This window comes from Ammospiza caudacuta, chromosome 2 (assembly GCF_027887145.1).
Source record: "Ammospiza caudacuta isolate bAmmCau1 chromosome 2, bAmmCau1.pri, whole genome shotgun sequence".
Lineage (NCBI taxonomy): Eukaryota > Metazoa > Chordata > Aves > Passeriformes > Passerellidae > Ammospiza > Ammospiza caudacuta.
Window position 1 is genome coordinate 107681938 of NC_080594.1, and position 22115 is coordinate 107704052.

At 44.6% G+C, this 22115-nt stretch overlaps 2 protein-coding genes across 4 annotated transcripts in view; one reads left to right on the plus strand and one right to left on the minus strand.

The window, feature by feature from the left end:
• PDK3 (pyruvate dehydrogenase kinase 3) overlaps positions 1 to 1842 on the plus strand; it is a 49674-nt gene extending 47832 nt beyond the window's left edge. Inside the window, exon 11 of the mRNA XM_058800444.1 lies at positions 111 to 1842. Coding sequence (XP_058656427.1) covers positions 111 to 254 — 144 coding nt within the window. The 3' untranslated portion in view covers positions 255 to 1842. The remainder of the gene's footprint in view (positions 1 to 110) is intronic.
• An 8168-nt stretch (positions 1843 to 10010) lies between these two features.
• The window catches only part of PCYT1B (phosphate cytidylyltransferase 1B, choline), a 31791-nt gene continuing 19686 nt past the window's right edge, over positions 10011 to 22115 (minus strand). For 2 of the 3 annotated variants that reach the window (XM_058825338.1, XM_058825339.1), the window contains exons 6-8: positions 20450 to 20592; positions 18109 to 18297; positions 10011 to 12999 (exon numbers count right to left, since the gene is read on the minus strand). In XM_058825338.1, coding sequence (XP_058681321.1) covers positions 12793 to 12999; positions 18109 to 18297; positions 20450 to 20592 — 539 coding nt within the window. In that variant the 3' untranslated portion in view covers positions 10011 to 12792. Of the gene's footprint in view, positions 13000 to 13681; positions 13873 to 18108; positions 18298 to 20449; positions 20593 to 22115 lie in introns of those variants that run through there. The other variant, XM_058825340.1, reaches the window with a different exon arrangement.

Below are 22115 nucleotides of genomic sequence, written 5' to 3' on the forward strand. Positions count from 1 at the left end.
GTAACACTGTGACACTTGCTGGGTGCAGAAGTTGTAACTGTAGAACTCCCAGAGTACCACCTTGCTGTGTATCTCCAGGGATGCCTAACCTTGCTTTTGTTTTTCCACAGGCCCTTTCAAGTGAATCATTTGAAAGACTTCCTGTTTTTAATAAGTCAGCATGGCGGCACTACAAGACCACCCCTGAAGCAGATGACTGGAGCAATCCCAGCAGTGAACCAAGGGATGCTTCTAAATACAAAGCCAATCGATAATTTGCCACCTTTTGTCTCTGTTGGAGATGACCTCTGCATTCAGTATAAAGTCTCTGCTTTGTTCCAAAATCCTTCAAACCACAGTAGCTAATTACTTCCAAACAAAGACCTGATCAGGGCATTGAAAAATACTAAGAACAAAGTGATGGTTGGGACTTGCAGGAAGGCACTGAGCACGTTTGGTATGTGAATCCTGTGTACTTCACCAGAATATGCTTGGTTGCTTCAGTCGTGCATTGACAAAAGGGATTGCACTGTGATTGCACTTAGGAACACAATGTTGTAACAAAAAGATACTATTTGAAGTGGCCAATTCTTATTCCAATGTAAGGATTGGCAAGGTGTGCAGAACCCCTGAGTGGTGAATAGTATCTTGCACAGCAATATGGTGTAAGAGAAAAATTCTGACATAGTTCAACGTGTGCTTCATGCAGCATTTGTATTGCACAGTGTCACCCCTAAGAGAAAATCCCTTTGAGCTCTTCAGATCTTATCTCTAGTGAGTTTATAAATGCATAGTTCTAAAAAGGGTTGTGCAGCTTTAAACTGATGCTTTCTCCAAATTCCCAAAGCCATTTGTCATGTGCATACAAAAGTTGTGTTGTTATAAGACGGTAGGACTTCCACTCCTTGGTATGCAGCTTAATGATTTTCTTGACACAGAAATGCATTTCTATGCATTTTTCCTTGTTTTGAGGAAAGCTCCTAAGTAGTTAGATCATCTCTTCATACAAGAAATTCTGTCAATACAGGGGCAGGGGGTAATTCAAGTTCCTATTTGCTTATCATTTTAGGGGAATTGGGGAGGGGAGAGAAATGCTGAGAGGCCAGACAGCCAGTCATACAAATGAATTTGCCTTAAGAGTGTTGGTTGTTTGAAACCTGATTAGTTTAAAACCTGTAAATAGTTTGCAAAGTTATTTATACATTCAATGTCTGACTGCAGTCTGGTAATCTGAATTTGTAGTGTATATAAAGATGTTGTACACCAGCCTTTGGAACATGTTATTGGTCTAAGTACATGAAACTGGAAATACAGTAGAAATGGGAGGGACAAAATGTGGCCAGTACCTGATTTAAGTTGAAAAATATCAAAGATTAAAAAAATCCAAGTATTTTTCCCTTAAATTTATCATAAGGGTCATTCCTTACTATTAGAAAACTGTTCTTCACAAAGTCTTTGCCAAATGCTGTTTCTGATACTATGGCCTTTCAGAAAAACCTGTGAAATTTAGAAGCTCTGGTGATACATTAGCTGTGGCAATAAAGAAGATGAGTTGTAAGCTGCTCTGATGCACCCTCAATTTCTCTTAAGTGTTTTGATATTTTTTGGAAAGATAATAGAGATTTTAGCATGGAAAAATGAAATTTGTTTACTAAAATTGTGGGGGAACTGTCCCTTTTGTCCTCCCAGTATTTATTTTTATAAAGAACTGATTTATTAGGGAAATGCTGAGAAATTCCTAGGTATTTTAAAAAAAGAAAAAGAATCTTAGTTTGACTTTACAATAGTACTTTGCACTTCATAGCACATCTCATTGAAGGATTATAAAGTGCTTTGAGCAATAAACTCCATAGAGCCCCACTTGTGAGCAGTTGAAGTTCTTGCCTTGCCTGTTGCAGTGAGTTCCAGACCTGTGTGCCAGGGCTGAGCTCCCAGGGCTGTTCCTCACACAGGGGTGGGATCAGGCCCTGGGGCAGTGGCTCCTGCTGTCCATGGGCTGCTGCCCTTCCCTCGGATCAGGGGCAGCTGTGAAGGCTCTCCCCGTGCTCAGCTGGGCAGTGCTGCCCCCAGAGCCTCCCAGAGCCCCCTCTGCCAGGGGCAGCAGGAGGAGGGGGCTGATGGGGCTCTCCTGATCCCACACTGGGCTTGCTGGGGCCTGGCCAGAGGATCCTGGCAGGGCATGGTGAGAGTGTGACACCTGTGGCCTCCAGAGCAGCACCTTGCAGGCACTGCTGCAGAGAAGGCAGCTGCTTATTCAAGCAATACAGCTGTGGTGAAACCAGGGCAATGGTTTGACTGAAACTCTGGTTGCAAGTCACATCTACTAAAATTCAGTCATTTATCTTCTGCCCCCACCTGTAACTTCACACTCTTTTTTAAATTATTTCAAGTTGTGTCTGTTTCATAGTAATTGCAGAGGAGATTTTACTTAAAGATAGAAACCTGTGATGAAACTAATATTTCCTCAGTTGCATGTGGTCATTTTCTTATAGAGCATTACCCAAAACATTCCAAGGAATGAGGTAGTCTACATAAGAAACTTGAGTTTCAGCTTTTCTTAGAAATTGCATTTTGAAGTATAAATCCTGACCTGGTACTTGTTTTTGGCTGTCTCCTTTTACGTGATGAGGAGAGGGAGCAGAAAGCAAAGGAAGGATGCTGACACACTGGACTTGTTTCCATGGTGGCCATGGGATGTAAACCATGGAAACTGAAGAAAAGCTGAAGTTACTGTGGAGGGTGTTGTGCTGTGTGAGTGATGTCACTTGATCACAAGAACAGCTGGCTGCTTGCAGGACTGGAGTGCTCCAGTACCTGAAAACTGAACTCCCCTGAAATGGCACCCATTTCCAAGAACCCTGAGCTTGTACAAATACCTCAAAACAGCTGGAGCACAAGGAATTCATTTTCTTTCCATATCCCAAGGTCTTTATGGGGGCATTACAATGAATACAAGAGAACTTTTCTGCTCTCCAGCCCTGCCCAGGCAGCCTGTGCTTTAGTGGCAATCCAGGTGTGCCATCAGTTGTTCCCCACTCACTGTCCTTAGGCCGTGTTTCTACAAAGGGGTTTTAGTTTGAAAACTGTTTTAGGAAGCAGCAACAGCAGACCTTCAATTAAGGGAGGGTTTTTCAATAGCTGTGCCTGAAAAATGAGCATGGCTAGGTTCTTAAAATGGCTGGTTTAACTACAGATACTGATTTTTTTTTCCAGTTACTTACACCTTTGATTGGAATCTCTTATAATAACTATGTTTTAATATCTTGGGGCTGTTAATTCCAAACTTTCTGATGATACACAATTTTTATGAATTTCAGAGTTATGGCCTGCTGATGTCATTGCAACCTGCTCGTCTTGACTTACAGGACACAGAAATACAAAAAAGTTTTCAGTGAAATTGTTCCTTACCTGTTGTGTTTATGATTAACAAACTAAACGAGAGATGTTTGCTCCTCGATTCTTCCTGAGAATTTACAAACAACTTCTGTATGTCATAGTGTAACAAACAGTTTACTTTTTGTCCGTTGTGCATTTTTCTGGTGTATGTGTCTTGAATGTAATTTTATTAATCCTCTGCCTAGTTTAATATCAATAGAAGTGTCTCCAAGTAATGTACGTATGCTCCCTGCTTTTCTAGGCTTTGTTTCAAGGCAACAAGGGGTCTTTCAGAGAAAAATTCAGAAGATACCAAACTGCTTCTTTTGCAACTCAGGTGCAGTCTTTGCCTGTGTAATTGACTATGATGACCTAGGAGAGCACAGAGAAATCTTTGTCCTGCTGCAGTCTGTGCTACCTCTTGGGCAGTGTTCAAAGCAGGTCCATTGGCACATGCTTAAAGAACATGGATATTAATAACAGTGTTCTTGGAAAACTCAGGCTACTTTTTGGCCATGAAAGGCTGCATTTACTGCTACAACTGGGTAGTATTGGTTTTTTTTGTCCTCAGAAGCATTTGCTTTGAAAGAGCTGCTCCCTTTCTCCAAGAAGTGAGCAAGAGTGATCTTTAGTGCAATCTCCTGCTCACCTCCACCCAGACATCGTATTTAAGGTGATACCCTGACCTCACTGACATGGAAGAGGTTTCCTCCTTCCTCACCTTATTAATGGGTACCTCTGGATCCTTGTGTGTGAGGTGCTGCAAACATGGTCAAGATTCATGGAAATAATTCTGTAGAAAACAGCCTCAATGTTCAGTGTTAGTATTTATCTTGAGGATAACATCCCCATTGTACAGTGGTCCCTTTCCTTGCTTGGTTCCAGGTTGCTGTGCTTTCTCTTCCTTGCTTCTTCCTGGCTTCACACCTGTCTATGGATTCACATATGTAAATGTGTTTTTGCTGAAGTTGAGAGAATATGGTGGCACATGACAGAACAATGTGTTACTGACTTCAGAGATTGAGTTTGTTCACAAATGAGGAATGTAGCTATAAATTGTGCAGTGACTTCAGGGCTGAGTCTTGCAAATACTTGCACAAGTCAACAGTGTATGAGAGGGATGCCACTCGAATGTTCTCAGGATCAGGACTCAGGTTGTTGATATCAATTTGAAACAATGAAGATTTGTGTAATTGAAGTGGCTTTCTAATTAAAAATAAATAAGAAAATTTAAAGTTCATGTGCTTTAATTGAAGCATTATGTTGCCTTAAAAGTCCTCAGAAATCAGCATAGTGAACTTGTTTGCTTCTTAAATCTGGAGGGGTTTTCATGTGGTACTAGAAGGATTGATGAGTGTGTGATAGTTCTGACATTGTCCTTCTGGTGTTAATTGCTTCATTGAACTTTTCCTTTGAAATGAAACTGCCAAGAGGTGTTGGACACAATCCTTTGAAATCCCCACCCTGTGCAGGTGACATCAGGCAGAGCAGGCTCCAGGCAGTGCCCTGGGTGCTGTGGGCAGGGATTGTCCTCATGAGGGTGGCAGTTAAATCCCTTTGTCCCCAGGGTCAGGTACAGGACAGCTCTTCTGGTGAGCTGCTCTGTGCTGCACCTGGCAGGCATGAGGGAAAGGGGTCCTGTGGTGCCTTTGCTCTGAAGTGGCATCATTTTAATCTACTAAACCTGTAATGGAGGGGTGAGAAGGTATTTTTTTCATGAGATTACTTGGTGATATTTTAAATTTATTTTTGGATCTTATGATACTTGTCTTGTTTCTAGTCTGTTATCTGTGTATTTGACTTGTGTATACTCTTATTTTCCTTTTTTCTTTCCATGGTTGACAAATAAAATTACATAAAAACTACATGTTGACATTTTTAAGGGCCTGGTTTGGTTTCACACAATAAGGAGCTCAGTTTGTGATTGGGCAGTTTCTCACATGCCTACAGAGGAGCACCTTCAGACAGCTCACTCACTTGGGAGCTCAAGGGGAATTTTAGCATATGAGCAGCTTTGGGGTTTGGGTGTTTTTCTGCTATATAAACCTCCCAAAAGCTAATTCTCAGATTGTTCTTCACAGCCAAAATAGCTGTTAGAAACATATATAACACCCAAAGCTTCTACCTTGAAAATTCTTCAGCATTCCATGACGTTTTATATGCATTCATAAGTTACTCAAGAAAATGAAAAAACCCAAAGTTTGTTACCAAGCAGTTCCAGAGCAGGAAAATGCTTGGGGACCCATCTTACTTGGCTTGTTAGCTTTCTTATTAAGTAATAAATGAGGCTCCAGATGGCCAGGATTTTGCTAGAACTGAGATAATTTTCTTTCAGATTAAGAATTTATTTTAAAACTTCAGCTGAGAAGAAATCTGTGTGTTGTACTTTCTCACTGCTTACCATTTGCCATGACAGAGTATTCACAGGAGCTGAGTAGTTAATTAAGTAGCTCAAAATTGCAAATCTGTCAGCATGTACTGCATATTTGACAGTTGCTGCCTGTAGAAGATAAAGCAAACAGTTGCAGCAGCAATATAATGAAGATTTATGGCTTTAGGACACAGGCATATGTGGGAGAACAATTTGTAATAAGGGATCTGTTTCTTGTACAATTCATGCCTTTTTTAGATGGCTGTAGACTTACTAAGTACTTTAATTTGTTGTTTTCAGTGGAAAGAAGTCTTGCAGTAGACAGTTTTTAAAAGAAGTGAGACATACAAAACATGTCAGGCGTGCTTGACAGGAAAAAATAAACGTTTTTAAAATGTCAGATCAGTTTATATTCATGATCTAACTCAGAGGCTGTTTTTACTTGAAGCTTTTGTGCTGTCTTCTCTGGGAGTTACAAGGAGTGTAGTAAATAATGCCTGCTATGTGTTGTCTAGGAGCAGCAGCCTTTAGAAATGGTGCCACAGCAATCCCAAAGTCCTTTTCTGTCCTAGTGCCTTGCTTAATTTTTGTGTTTCTTTGGCCCAAGCTGCTCCCCTCATGTGTCTCCTAGTCCAAAGGCAGTGCAGCTGGAGCCAGCACTTGAACATTGTAAACTCATTTTCCATTTTGATCTGCCACTAAGGATTCTTTTCCTGAAATTAATAAATGTGCAGATACCTGCAATACACTGATTTAAAAGATCATTTTCAGAAGAAAGCTTCAGTTCTTCCCATTTTCAAGGTCCCATGGTGACTGTTTTGATATTTCAGAGGAGATCATTGAACTGCTTGTGGTTGTGGGAGCTGATGCTGAACGTTGTGCCATGAGCTGTCCTGGCAGACCCAGGCCTGTGGGTGTGCATGGCTGCCCCTGAGCACCTCCCTTGCCTCATCCAGGTGGTCAATAAATTATTATTTGGTTAATAAATCTCTTTGTGGGCTGGAATGCTTGAAATGGGATGCTTGGGGTGGTGGAGGCTCAGCACTCGAGGCACGGTCAGGTTTGCACTGAGGTAAAGGAAGGTGGCTCTGTGTGAGTCACAGCTGTGGGGTGATTTCTCTCTGTTGTTGCACTAAAGGTTAAGTTTTCCTCCCAGGGAAGCAAATCTTCCTTCTTGGTTTTCAGAACTGGGTGTCCTTCAGTGAATGGGTGTCAGGGTCAGTGTGAGGCAGCACTTGAGAGCTGCCTGTGTAAAACCCCTGGGTCCTGCAGGTTATAATGGACAAGGCTGCCACTCACAAATGGCCATTTGGGATGGGTGAAGAGGCTGGACTTATGCTTTATTCTGCTCTTTTGAAATGCATTTTGTCTTGCTGTTAGTGCTAAAACACATAATGCATCTCAGCTTTGGGTTCTTGGTAAACAGTTGAGTAAAACATGCAAGAAGATGACTTGGGTAGTTCTCTGTGGGTACAATTTCATCCAGGTCAGAATGGCCAGAGTCAGTTCTGCTGATGGCATGGTACCACCACCACTCATTACATAATGGCTGGGTTTTAGTTAGCTCCTGTGTCGTTTAGCTCTACATTCTTAAGGACAAATTGATTTGACTTCCCCAGGTGGAAGTTTAAAGGTGTCAGAATAGAGGTGTTTGACCTCATAGCAATATTTCTTTCCCCTTTTCTTTAAAATATACAGACTGTGAGATTGTGGGTTTTCTAACATGTTCTCTCTGTTGCTGTGGTACCAGGTTTGTGCTGTGTTTGAAGAAAAGGTTATCTTGAGGAGGAGAAAGGAAATTATAACAAGCCACCCAAGATTTGTGATACTGTTTGAATTATATTTAATTTGGAACCAGCTGTTCTGGGGGCATTTTGTTAATTCTTACACAGGATATGGCTTTATGCAGTTTTGTTTGCATGTGAACAATATGAATATTTAAAATGTTAGGTTGGTTCTTTTCTAGAATAAATGTACTCATTTGTGAGAGGCCTTTTAGATAACCAAGGGGGGATGAGTGGCACAAATGAAAATTTCCTCCTAGGGATAGTTTCCCATTTTGTTTTGGCATTTGGCTTTTAATGACATACCATAGAAGTGCAAACTCAGGACACTGGTAAAAATGAAGCTCATTAACTGTTGAACTGATGATGATATAAACTGTCTTAAGTATGGCCAAGTAGCAGAGTAACTGGATCCCTACTGGTTAATGTGTTGGTTTTGAAATGAAAAAGCTGGAGCCCAAAATGGTGTGCAGAACATTAAAATATCCCCTGCTGGTAATCAGAACTGGTCACTCGTGAAGAGCAGGTTATAATTAATCTGCTCTCACTGCACAGATGATGCCTTTACAGTTCACCGTCACTTTATTTTATGGAAAACCAGTGCTTGTAGAGAAATATGATTAGAGAATCACAGGAATACGGTAAAAAAAATACCACAAAATGTGCTGAAGAGGACATAATTTATTCTATCAAAGCTGTTTCTAGAATGTGAAATACGTGTGAGACTGGATGTGCACATGCAGCCTGGTTGGTGCCACCAGGGAGGATTTTCCCTTTCAGTGTTCCTGCTGTCACGTGCTTAGGCACAGGAATAATTGTTTTGAGATAATGGAACATTTTTGTCTTCATTAATCCTGTTAAACATTAAAAAAATTAAATTGTGTTTATGTAAAAGGCAAAACTGCTTCACCTGGCCCAGAACTTCCCATTCCTTGTTGAAGCAGAGATTGATGCTGTTGAAGAGAGCATCTAAAAGGAGATGGAGATACCAGGTGTGAAAGAGCTGTTTGACCTGGCCATGAATCCCCGCTGGGGCAGGGGAGCTCAGGTGCCACATGTGAGGAATTGTGTAACACAGGAACCTGCTGCATTCCGCTGGGAGGATGTGTTAGTTTTGAAATGAAAATGCTCGTCCTGGGGAGCACCTCAGGGTCTGCTGGAGTCTCAGTCCCACATTCCCCACTTGGCACAGTGGAAGTGCCTGTCCAAAGGCTTTCAGTTGTTTTTATTTCAGTCTGTGTCTGTCCCTTCTCCCCTCAGGAAGAGCCATGAGGCAGTGGCCTTGATTTCCATTTGGATTAGAAATGTTAATGCTGCCCTTCCTTATACCAGGAAAAGGCCTTCCCTTTGGAAAGAAAAGGGCAGAGAACACCTGTGTGTGTGTGTGTGCTTGTGGAATACACATTGTGTTGTGAGAGGAAAGTGAGCTCTTGTCAAAATCCAGTCAGAAGAGGAGTTCTTAAGATGGTTTGATACTTGAAAGGGTCTCCATGCAAGAGGCAAAGCCCTGGCTCCATTTTCTGCCTCACTTTCAGCTCTGTTTTACAAAGAAGGTCAGGGAGACTTTCCATGGTGTTTTGGTACCCTTTTACAAGCAAATGTAGCATCAAACCTTCCTTCCTCCTGGGCTGACAGGCCTGGTGTTGGTTCAGGGACTGCCTTGCTCCTGAAGGATTTGCCATGAACCAGAACAAGGCTCCCCCTGGGCTGGGCTGCACACTGTAAGCTCGATCCCAAGGATGTTCTTACACATCTCCCAAGTGCTACCAAGGCACTGCTGGAAACAGACCCAAATCCATCTCAGGTGATACAGGGAGCTTTGGATTATGTGGGAGCTTTTTGGTGTAGACTCTGTGCCATTAAATAGCTTCTCTCCTATGCTCAATGACTTTGAAATTTGCTTATTCTGTAATTAAAAACGTCTTGGCCAGGAAGTCCTGAGCCTCCATTTGCTGTTTCAGCTTCTCCCTGCCTGAGGCAGGACTGTTGAATAAATAATCTTTAGAGCTGCTGCAGGTACTGACTTCTCACAGAAAGGACAAATGGGAGAGAGCAAAGCAGGAATATCTGTACACCAGACTGACTTGGTTCAGGGAAGAGAAAGTCCAAAAGCCAGTGTCAGGATTTGAGGATTTGTCCCTGTGGCTCATATTTGCTGCTGCCATTTTCCATTTGGCACAGCCATACATCATCTTGGCACCCATGAGAGCAACTCTTGCTGCTGGGGATGGTTTTCAGCAGTGGAACCAGAATGGCTGCAAAAGCACCATTTCTTGCTTCCACTTTGAAGTAAGAAATAAAATACTGACTCCTGATTCCACTGTGCTGGGGCAGGGTAAAGAAGGTATCAGACTGCTGCTGTCTAATGCTGCACTTTCCCAGCTGGGGCAAGCACTTCCTCACCTTCCCCCACACTTTTCTGGCTGCAAGGTAAAGGCAAGGAGAGGTGATCCTGTTAGTGCAGAGAGCAGCAGAACAAGCAGCAGCCTTTTGGACATGTTGGCAGAGCTGCTCTCGTGGCTTTATGGGGGCCTAAAGCCCTGGGCTACCAAGGATGGGGATGACAGTCACTGTGCCACCACTGGGGTTTCCTCTGCAGGTTGTGTTCAGCTGTCCAAAGATGCTGTAAAATGAAGGGGAGAGGCAGCTGTGTCTGTCATACACTTTATTGTTCATGTGGAGCTTGCCTGATAAATAGGACTAAATGAAAGTAATACTTGTGAAAAGGAAAACCCAACCATGACTCAGAAGTGCAAAATTGTCTTCCACGTGTCCAGACACCATGAGGGTCTGGTTTGCAGGAGACAGCACATGAATGTACCAGCAGGGCAAAGGCTTCAGCTTAGTGATATCCTAAATGCAAACAAGACACCTGGTACAGAATATGGCTTTGTTGCTGGGTAGCCACCTGTGACCCTGAGAAACATTCTGTTAAGAACAGGTCACTGGTGAGTTTTTCTCTACTTCCCATGTGCAAGTCGTGGTGCTGTCTCCACTTAACCCACTGAGCAAGGGCTGCTGAACAGGAACTGCTAGGAAATTAAAATGAACAAGAAACAATGGGAAAAGCCAAGAACAACAAATCCTTGCCCACCTCCATTGCATGTGGATATGGCTCGTCTATCAACAGCACCAGTAAGAGCAGACAGTTCCTGTGGCGGAGGAGTCGTTTGTGATGGGAAGACTTAAGACTTGCAAAGGATCAGAAAAACTGATAAGTGCATCCCAGGTATGAAATTACAGTAACAGGTTGCCTAAGGCTGAGAAAGGTCTTAATTGCATCGTCCCATCAGGCACACAGCTGGTGGCAGCTGAAATATCTGTGGCTGTCCCTTTGCACATTCCACCCTATTTCCTGCTCACCTGTTTTTGCAGCTGTGAAGGAACTAACTTGACTCCAGAGGACAAAGTGCATGAGATGTTGTACTTGGTCTTGTGGTGGTCTGAGAAGTGTCTGGCAAAACGCTGCCAAAGAAAAATCACTCACCTCGTAGTGGAGGAGGGATGAAAGCTGTAGGGAGTGAGCAGAGTGCGGGGCTAATTTGGTGCCTGGTACCAAGGTCTGTAATTTACTTGCCCAGGAGAGTATCTGGAAAGGTGCCTACCTACCGAGCAGGTCACCCAGGGAGGTAAGGACAGCAGCCAGGGGTGCTGCTGCCAGCAAGCACAGCCACCTCACGTGCTTGGGCATCTCGGTCCCTCAGCTTTTTCCCAAGAGAGCCCTCCTTCCTCCAGCATTTCCTGTGCTGCCTGTGCAGGGATCCAGCAAATGCTGACTGCTGCTGCCCCCAGCAGCCAGCGTGTCCTGCAGGAGTGCTGCTGTGGCTGCAGCCCCCTACCCAGGTGGGAGCTGTCACCTGCTGGCCTGGCACCAAAGCTGCTGCTGGGCTGGGGAGCCTCCAACGTGCCTGTGCGCTGAGGCAGCTGTGCCAGGCAAGCTGGGGAGCCAAGTGGCCTCGGTGGCACAGCCCCATCAGTGGCACAGTGCTGGGGGTTTCCTGCAGCTGTGGGGCAGCCCCAGGGCTCAGGAATCCTGCCAGCTCCTGCAGCCACCCCAGCAGGTGTCAGCTGAGGGACTGAACCTGGAACCAGGTGTCAGGCAGGACTGGCTTTGCCAGCTAGGAAGATCAACACTGAGAGCTTCACCTGTGTTTCTGCTTGAGGCTGTACACCTGTCATGGACAGAGAAAGAAAACAGTTGTGCCTAATCCTGTTCAAAAAGTTTCTTTGTTCTTTTTTTTTTCATTTTTTTTCTCCATATTAGTGTAGAGGAATAACCTTGGGATCCTCTGCAGGGGCAGTGTGTCTGTGAACACATCTTGTTTGGAATTTGATGAGAAGTTTGTACTGGCTGAATGCCATGTGACAACAGCACTGTTTGCTTGTCATTTGCTGATACATAGATGGGAGCAGCAGGTTTTCCTAGGAGGCCACGTCCAAAGGCCTTGGGGTATTTTGTAATTCATCAGTAAAAACCATCAGCATCTTCAAACTGTCTTATTTCCTACACCACCACATTCCAGCTATGGCTGTCTTTTCATTTACTTTCTTGCCTTCAAAGTGCAAAGCCAGGGAGCAAACCAGAAGTGATTAGGCAGCTGTTCAGGCACTAGGAACATGGAGAGTGATCTGATAAAGCAAAAAGCCCAACTCCTTACACCCCACACAGAGGCTTGGTCAACAAGCAGCACTGAATATGTTAAATGGATTTCCACCAACTCGCCTGGAGATCTCTTCATTTCAGTGCATGATTTGGGCTCTGGGGTAGATGTTATTCAAAAAGGAAAAAAAAAACCAACTTTATTCCCAGTTTCTCAACGTATTTGCTGCAGCAATGCCATTCCTTCATGTGCCAGAAGAGCTCAAGGTCAGCAGAGTACAACTGCATCTTCTCTCTCTGCAGGCTGCAGCCAGCACTTCCCTGTGTGCTGGGTCTGGATCAGGAGCCAGCTGGGCTGCTCCTGCCAGCCCCCCTCGGTGCCTGGAGCAGCAGCTGGAAAGCAGCAGGACAGGGGCAGGAATTGCACATGGGTGTGGTTTTCTGCCAGTCCCTGGGGCTGTGCCTGGCAAGTGCTGCTGGCTGGGCCTCCAGCACCGTGAGGGAGTGGGGATGGGATAAGCTCTTCCTGAGATCTCCCTTGCTGTGCTCCAGTTCATTTTTGACATCTCCCAGAGCACGATCCCTGCTGCCAGAGATACCCCTGGTGTTCCTCACGCTTCTCCCCATCCGGTGGTTGAGTTCATAGCTTGTTCTTCTGTCTCATGGTTAAAAAAATATATATTTTATTTTTCATCCTCATCTCCCTCGCTCATGCTGCTGAGGGAGGCAGAGGCAGCTTTTGGAGAAGAGGGAGGGGAGGTCTTATTGATGACCCAGGGTGGAGATGGCGAGCGGGACGGTGAGCGGCCTCGCGTAGGACTGCTGTTGGGGCTCTGCCGGGGAGAAAAAGCCTGGAGCATTCGGCCGCTTCGTTCCTGGAACATCTGCTTCTGCAAAAGCAAAGTGAGAAGATGCTCTGTGAGTACTGCACAGAGGGGAGGCTGGGGCAGGCAGGGGCTGCACTGTGCCTCTCACCGGGGAGCGAGCAGGGAGCCAGAGCCCCGGAGCGTGGCTGGTTTGCTCTGCTGTGCTCATGATAACCTGGTCCTGGCATGCAAGCTTTTACCTCAGCTGGGCCACCCCCAGTGTGGGAACACCGTGTGTACTGGCCTGAGCCACACACGGGGCACTCTCTTTGTGGGTTTTGCACGTATTGGTCACACTCTCATCTCCAAAGGTCACTTTTCTGCCTGAACACCCAATATTCCAGTTCCCACATCCTTTTCCTTCTAGAATGTTGGGAAGGACCAGCCCTCTCCTCCTGAGCTTCTTGGCTTTCCCAGCCTTTGTTCCTCCGTCCCTTCTTAAGGGAGACAGCCTGGTGCCTGCCAGGTGCTGGCAGCCACTTCCCCAGCTGCCCGGAGCAGGCACGACCCAAACCCATAAACTGAGGTTGGGAATGTCACAATTTGGGTGTCTGTTGAAAAGAGAAAACACTTGCAGGCTCTATGTTTTGCTTGGAGCTTTATTGTCACTTTTGCTTTGGAAAGCTGAGTGGAGGCCTGCCAGAGTTGGTGGGGTGGAAGAGCCACCTCTGCAGTCAAGCAATCTGCTACACTAAGGCAAGTGCCCCTACTCTTTAGCAGCAATGTGGCCTTGCGTCACGCTGGGTTATGGAAGACGTGGTGTGTGCTGTGCAGCTGCTGCAGGCTTCACATGGGGAGTGCCAAATCCGAGTGCCCTGCTGCTCCTCCTGGGCATGGGGGGTAAGAGGCCTCAACCTTGGCTGCAGGACCGGCAGTTGAGTCACAGGCGATGCTCGGCTGAAAGGAAGATCCAGCCCCGACAAAGTTAAGTTACCACTCAGGTCTGAGAGGAAAATTCTTGTGCAGAATGTGTGGCTTTGCCTGTTTTAGCTGAGATCCAGCTTGCAGTTGCCCAATTTTCATCCTGTTCCTATTCCCCTTCCCTCTGCAGTGACTCTGCCCTGTGCTGACAGTATCTGGGTGCTCATCTTGCTCTTTCTCCTCCTCTTTGCAACTCAGTATTCCCTGCCAGCAGAGAGGCAGATGCTGGTTTACCCCTCAGGTTTCTGGGTGTTTGCTAAATCCCAGGGCTTAAAAATCAAGCACAAATACTGAACTTAGCTGTTCCTCTGTGAGCTCCCTCTCCTAAATTTACATCTTCATCACATTAGCCTTTATTGACTTAGAGCCTGGATTTCACTGCAGTGCAGAGTGGCAGAACAGATCCTGCCTGGAGCTACTTCTCAAGGCTCTTGAGCAAAAACCCCATGGTGTGTTACCTACCCTGCACTACTGCTAGGTCCAAATTAGTCAAGACTTCTAAAATCTCAATAATTAGCAGATGGAGGTTGCTCCTGATAAATGATGCCAGGAAGCATTTGGATGGGGGAGGATTTCTGCAGCTGAGAGCAGCAAGGATGTCACCAGAGCTGGCAAAGCCCCAGAGCCTGTTTATAATTCAGTGGTAGGGGTCCAAAATTTCTCTTGAGATCACAGAAATGTGAGGTTCTGTTGGCTTGTTTCACCCTCTCACTGAAGAAAATTCCCAACAAATAAAGAACCCCATGTTTGATATGAAATATATTTTTCCTGGCCACTCAAAATACTTTGATCACCTTCTGTTGTCAAACAGTTGTTCTTCTAATGACTCAGTGGCACAGCAGCGCTTTGTGGTGATGTGGTGGCAGTGCTGGAGGACATCCAAGTGCCCCAGGCTGGCTTGGCCTGCACCATCCCATGTGGAGTACTTGACTGTGCCTTAGTGACAGAGGCCAGGTCTGGAAAGGAGAATCCCACCTTCCTGCTAAGTTCCTCAGCCCAGGCTGTAGGACACCTGCTTCCCAGGCCTTCAGTGAAGAGTTTGTTGCTGAACAAACTGATGCACTCACACCTTGAGCAGGGCAAGGCCCAGCCCCTCCACGTTGCCTCCTGCATTAGAGCTGGAACTGGCAGGCTGCTGGCTAAAAGTACAGCTCTGCAGGAGGAGGAGGTGGTGTCACTCACCTGCCTCAGAACACCTTTCTCTCCAGCTGTGCCCTAGCAGGGTCAGTAAGCCATGCCCTTTGCAGGCAAGGAGCTCCTTGGGCCATTGGGTGCTGAAGAAGTAGAACAAGTGTTAATGGCTTCCTAGGAGTGCTGGAGGGTGAGACAAGGCTGGATGCACTGTGGTCCTTTACCAATTCAGGTAGGTAGGATTTCCAGATAGGGAAATGATTTCAAAGCCTTGACTCAAGCAAGTTCAGGTACACCCAATCAGTTCAGGGTTTGTTTTTGGCAAACTCGCTACTGGGAATAAATATTTTGCCTGTTTCTGAATTTTACTGCCTGGATGTTGATATCCCTTTGCTTTACAAAGCAAGTGCCAGCTGGGTGTCCCCTTTTGAGCTGCTGATTGTTCCAAGGCCACTTTAGGTCCAAGCTGCAGACAGGTGGTGTGGCCTAAACACCATCCCCAGGTTCCAGCTGCAACCTGTCTTACCTGAGCCCCTGATGATGTCTGAGGTGTGTCAGCTGTTTGGAAGGTAACCTTCCCCAAGCATCCCTGTGTGCTGAGCAGGGAGAAGCCAGCCCCTTGAAGGGACACTTATGAATGTCTGAAGGGACATTTGCGAATGTCTGGCACAGAAACCCTGCCCTGTGAGCTGTGCTTTCTCTCCTCTGCCCTCAGCTGTAGGTGCCTGTTGTACATGTCTGAGAGCAGCTGGAATGGATTCCTGCACCCTGGAGTGGTGTCTCTGCCATCAGGCCCTGTGTGCCAGACTGTGTGGTGGTCCTGTCTCACATCACAGACAAGTTTCATGCCACACTAATCATTGTTTCTGACCTCTCTGACTCTCTTGCAGAAAACATATGCACAGGGGGATTGCACAGGTGGGCAAAATTGCCAATGAATTACAGACATCCAGACATCTGAAAACTGACATCTTGACCTCTTTCACGAGCAGGCATTTTTCTGTGGGTTACATAGCCCTTACTTTTAGAAAATTGATGCTAGCATAAAGTATATTATAATAATTATTTGTGAAATAATAATAGCATATTAATGGCATGCAAATTACTGATCTAGGAATCCAGCATGCCCATAACGATTCCTGTACTTTTAATGTCAACATTAAAAGCAACTGCTAACTAACAGTGATAAGGCAAATTAGCATTAATAACAGTTTTGACACTAATAGTAAGTTATCATTTTTTTAAAGTCTTTCCTGTTGCCAAGGCTCAAACTGATTTTAAAAAAGCTACACCACCTCTCAGCTTGCTGTCACTGATGCTTTTCCTACAACACTGTGAAGAGATTTCACTCCTCTTGTTCTTAGCAAAGGTCCCTGTGATTGTGCCAGACTTCCTACTCTGCGGTCAAACACTTGCTCAGGAAACAAGAGTTTCTAATTTTAAAAGACATATGCAGAGCACCTTTTCCTTAATTCAATTTGGTAAAATGTTTTATCAGCAAAGGTTTTTAAAAATGCCATTAGCATGCACTGTTGAGTGGGCAGAGCCAGGAAATAGGATCAATGCTTTTGAACTCCTTCCCTGTCTCTGCACAGCTAAACTCATCTCACCTCCTGTGAATTCCACATACTCTGTTAGCATCAGCTTTGGTTATCCAGCACATACGGCCAAAGGCCCATCTCACATGGGGAACACACACCAAGCTCTATGGGCAACAACTCTCAGAGGAATCTTCATGTGGATGTGGACAATGCAGGTAAACCTGGGCCTTTCATCAGAAGAGCTGCCTTCTTGCCCTCCCCCAGGAACATGCCAGTGCCAATGAACAATCTGTTCTAAGCTCACTGCTGGTGTGGCTGGGGCCTGTGTTGGTCAGTGATCACTGCCTTTGGGTAACAGAAGTACCTGTATGATGACAGTCTCTGTCCTGAAGCCTTCACAGCCTAATTTTGGCTTTTTCTCAACTGAGTGGTAATCAACATGGCAAGTCAGTGCAAAGATGAGAACTCCAGTAGGAGGCAGGCAGTAGGAGGCAGGCACTGCTTGACTTGGTAGCACTGAGGGGTGACACAGCACTGATGGGAGCTACTTAATTCACAAAAGCTTTGTGACTCTTCTATGTGTTTGTTTACAAACAAAATCCCTGCTGAGTTCCTTCCAGCAGAAGGTCCCTTTTTCACTCAGAGTTTGCAACCAGAGCAGTGTCTGAGATGGTGCCTGCACTGGAGGGTCTGGGCTTTCATCCCAACACAGACAAACTCTACATTCAATTTCAGCTTTGTTACTGCTTTCAATGCAGCAAAGAAAAGTCATACAAGCAAACAAAGCTTCTTGAGGTTTGGCAAGCTATCAGAACTGACAGATGGGGGCCAGGACTCTTTTGGGGCTCTGAAGTGTCACCAGCTCACCACTCAGTGCATGAGTTTGATCTGAGCAGGTTTCTCTCCTGAAAGATGCTGTTGCAAATTCTGAACTGCCTTTCCAAGGCACTTACAGCTTTAGTACATGGCTCTCTGAAGGCAGCCATTTGAATACATACCAACATACCAAGAAGAGCTTTGGAAGTGCTACAGTCCCACCTGAACCTTCCCTGCTGTCAGTTAGATGAGCCTGAACTCGACAAGTAAAATAACTTCTTGGAATTTTTATCAGTAGTTTTTGAAGTTAGAAAATTATAATCTACTGCTGCATACAGACCAGGAAGAGAACTACTGAAAACCTTTCCAATGGTCCTGTTTTTCCTCACTACCTCCACTGAAGATCCCTGATGTAGGAGTGGTTCCATTTAATGCTAACAGGGCCAACAGACTGTATTGGCCTGTTTGCTTGTGTGGTGCTGTGATGCAGCTCTGCTGAATGCAGTATTAAATTCATCATCACACCTTCACAAAATACAGATATCCCAAACAAGCAACAGCCAGAAGCAGCAAATCCTGCTTCATGGCTTCAGCAGCCAGGTTTGCCATTACCCTGCTGTGCTGCCTTTTGAGACAAAGCCTGCAGCAAAAGTATCTGCTCTTCACCTGTGTTAGAGAGGAGAAATAAAAACACTCAGACTTCCTGGGATGGCAGAATACCTACCCAAGCTCCATCAGGTCCAAACAGCTCTAAAAAGTTGCCAATAAATTCCCTGGACTTTTCTTCCCATTTCTGAATGAGGTCATGGCTCTTCTCTTCCACCTTGTAAACGAATTCTTTTGACTTTTCCTCCACATTCTTGACTTTTTCTTTCATTTTGTCCACTTGGTTTTGAAAGCGATATTTCTTCTCCTGTTTTAAAAGTGTCAAAGATTAATGAAAAACTCAGAAATAATTAGCCACACACAGCTGAGAAGAAGAAAAAAAATGCATTAATGCATCCTAATACATATGGCCTTGGTTAGCTATTCCCACTTTATTTTTATAAATGCAAGTTTAACATTTGTGGAATGAAATGCAGAAGGTACATATTGAAAAGGTTTCTTGTGTGATTACTGTGTTTAATCCACTACATGAATCTTTCTGTATTTTCAAACTGAATGTACTTTGAAATTGATAAGAATCTTGTGAAGGATATGAGTGGGAAATTAACAGCTCAAACTTAGGAGTAGGCAAAAGGTAAATCTCCCTATGTTTCCTAGCAAATGCTGCTGACTTGCCAGCCTGGATGTCTACTTGGACTAAAATGTCTCCTTGGGTGGATTTCTGCAGAGCTGAAGGAAAACTCATAAATTCTGAGCCTGGCTAATACAGGAGCTTCTGGCTGCAACAGAGATGTGTGTAGGCCAATGGCTTGTGGCCAGCAAACTTCACAGAAAGGAGAGAACTCCTAATTGCTAAGTCACACAGAAAAAAAGAGAGAAAGAAGATAATATTAGGGAGCTCCTGGAAAAAGCTCCTGAAATACTTCAGGAATAAAGAGCTTTTGTCTTGAAATGCTTGTGTGCTCCACAAATTTTTCATACAAGCAAATAAGCAAGGCTGTGCTCTTGAAGGTGTGGTGGTCTATGTAGAAGCACAGATCACTATTGGCTTTTAATTTTCTGTTAACTCCATTAAATGGCCACTTGGATTTATTTAAAAAAAAACAAGCACTGAAGTGGGGTTTATTCTAGCTCACAAATCACCAGAGGAACTGTCTTTGCAAGCCACAAGCACAAACAAAATCCCCAAGGTCCAAAGAAACCTCACTTCCTCTGTACCTAAAGGGTGATCAGCCCTTTAATGAGGAAACCAGTGCCCTTCTGCAAACAAGACCAGTGCTCTTGTGAAATCCTGGGGGTTTCATTTTGAGATGAACAGTCTCCAGTACAAATCAGTACTTCTGCATTTAAATTACTGCAAACTAAACAATCATGCTAGGAGATTATTTAGGAGACATCAGTGTCTGAGATGGGGGCAAGCATGACTTATACAACAGTATCTTAACCTCACAGCTGCTCAAGGATAAATTTAGGATAAATTTGAGAATCTTCAAGGCATCCAACATGCCTTATTTGAATGGATATTTGCAACAGTGATCCTTCTGAGTGGAGTACTTACAAGCAAGATTTTTTAAAGGTGTAGAAGACTTTCAAAAAAAGCACAGTGAAATAAATATTTATGCCCTGTGATCTGGGGTTTATCTTCAGACTTCAAAATAAGAAAGAGATAAACTCTAATGAAATGACACAATTCAGTCGTTCACAAGGGGGTTTCCAGGCGCCAGGGAGGGAGGTGGGAAGTCCTGCTGTGAGCCATCTCAGAGATCACAACAGAGTTTTCAGTTATGTAGTTATGTGGGTTATCTTGAGGTCTTAAGTCAAGACTTGAAACAGAAAATGAAGGAAGGTAAAGTCTAATTTCCATAAAGTGTTTACTTCTCAGGTCTGTATGTGGAAGATGAATAATCTGAGCCACCACATGGCTCTCCTGCCATTGTGGTTTCTGAGCTCTACAGCAGCATCATTTATGTACTAGCTTCTTAGCATATTTCCTTGTCTTTTGAAAACCATTTTAGCTTTCCCTAGTAATTTAGGCATTTTTGTTGTGTTTTTTTTTAATTTGTTTTGATTTTTTTAATCCTATCACATTGTAGAGAAACTTTGGATCTCAAAATCCATGCTCTCTGTGCTGCCTTCTTGGAATAGGAATATAGAAAGAAATCATGTCTTGGGTGATTGGTTGAGCAGCTTCTGGTGGGAGGGTGGGCTCCTTCCTAGTGTGTCATTGTCACCTACAGCTCAAGGAAGAAAAGGGAGCAGCAGCTTTGTTAAAAGTGTAAGATGAAAACTAAGCTGCTAATTAATAGGAGCAATTAAAACTACCCTCAGCTTACCAGTGTCTTTTAAATTCTTTCCAGCTCTTTTAAAAGCAGCATGAGGAAGATGTAATTTCTTAACCTTTCCTTTGCATTGAGGGTGCTAGCAGAGTGTTTGAGGAGCAGAGGTGATGAGGCACTCACATTGATGAAGCTGACGTTGAGCTCCTTGGCGGTGTAGCCTCGCTGCAGGTTGCGCCGCGCGTACACGTCGTAGTCGCGCACGATGCGCGTGATGATGTCCGACGTGGAGATGCCTTCGGTTCTCTGCGTAGGTACAAACATTCCTGAGCAAAGTGGGAAAAGAGAGCCTGCTGATAAAGCTTGGCAGGACCAGCCACTGTGGCAGATAGCTGAGGAGGAGCATCAAAATGCCTGACAAAGGTAAGAGGTTTGCAATTCTGCCTCATTCTGAGTTCTCTCCTGTTGTTTATGTGTGAGTTTGGGGAAGACAAGGTTGCTATACTACTCATTTTTCTCTCAAGTCTTTAGAAAGACTAAAAATTGCCCTCTGTACACTGTCAGCTGTGATGTGGAAGTTATTAGACTGGCAGGGGCTCCTGAGCCAGGAAGGCCAAAATTCACAGCTGGGGCCAATTCACTGAGCAGTTCTTTCCACAAGCACAGCCCTTATTTAATGTTATATAAAGGAGCAGGGAAGTTTGCTCTTTTCCTTTATTTCCACTTCTGTGCTGCATCACCTGACAGTCTCTGTTCTGCTGAGTAGAACAGACTAGCCTCTGGCCTTGACAAAAGCCAGGAAAAAGATGTATTACAGTAACTGGAAAACACCCTGGAGGTGCCAGTGGTTTGTATCAGAAAGATGAAGTGTCATGTGTGTGAAGTGTAGGGTTCCATGCCCATCCAGCCATGCCAGTGGCTGCATAACCATCCTCCCTGCTCTGACAAATCAGTCCCTAAGAAAACTGGCCATTTATCAATACTGCTCATGTTTTCCTCAACACAACTGAGATATATGTGGCTTTCTAACAGCTCCCCACCAAAGCAGCAGCACCTAAACTGTTAATGCAATTCACAAATGCAATAGTAGCACAGTTCAGGCACACCTTGGTTTAGGAGTTATTTAGAGCTACAAAAAAAATTACTACTCTCACTTATACGTAATTGCAACGTGAAGCTGCTGATGAAAGAGAGGGAGAAGACTGGCAATGGTTTGGGAAAAGAAAGCAGTGCTTTGTCTTAAAATGGTGTTATAGCTCCTGGCAAATTAATCCTCACATGTTCACTTAAAGTAAGCAGGCATTGGTACTTAATTTTACAGGGCTGGAAAAAGACTCAGAGAAAGAATCAAGAAGCTTAGCAGCCTCTTGTGACTAAATGCTATGTGATATTTTTTCCTTCTGATCTCTAATTAATACTCTGCTAAAAAAACAGATTACTTTAATCATGAGCAGACATGTTTCCCTGACTGTTGCTTTTCAGGCTTCCACCAGTCACTCAGGAAACTATTTTTGGAAGCAATGAAACCCACTTTGAGCCAGAAACCTTTATAGATTAGAGTTACATGAATACATGGACAAAATTCAAACCTCACCTTTGTTAAGCTGAAAGTGGAACTGTAGGTGGACATTACCCTTAGTCACTGACTTTGCTTTCATCTGCTCCATGTGTTGGACTGATCCATGTTTTCCAAGCTAATTGCTCACAGATGTGCACAACTTCAGTCATTGCACTGTCATGAGCTGACCACTGCCCATATGCCCTCCCATCCACTGAAGGTAGTGGGGAATTGGGAGCCCACCACTGAAGGTAGTGGGGAATTGGGAGCCCATGAGAATCTACCCAAGGA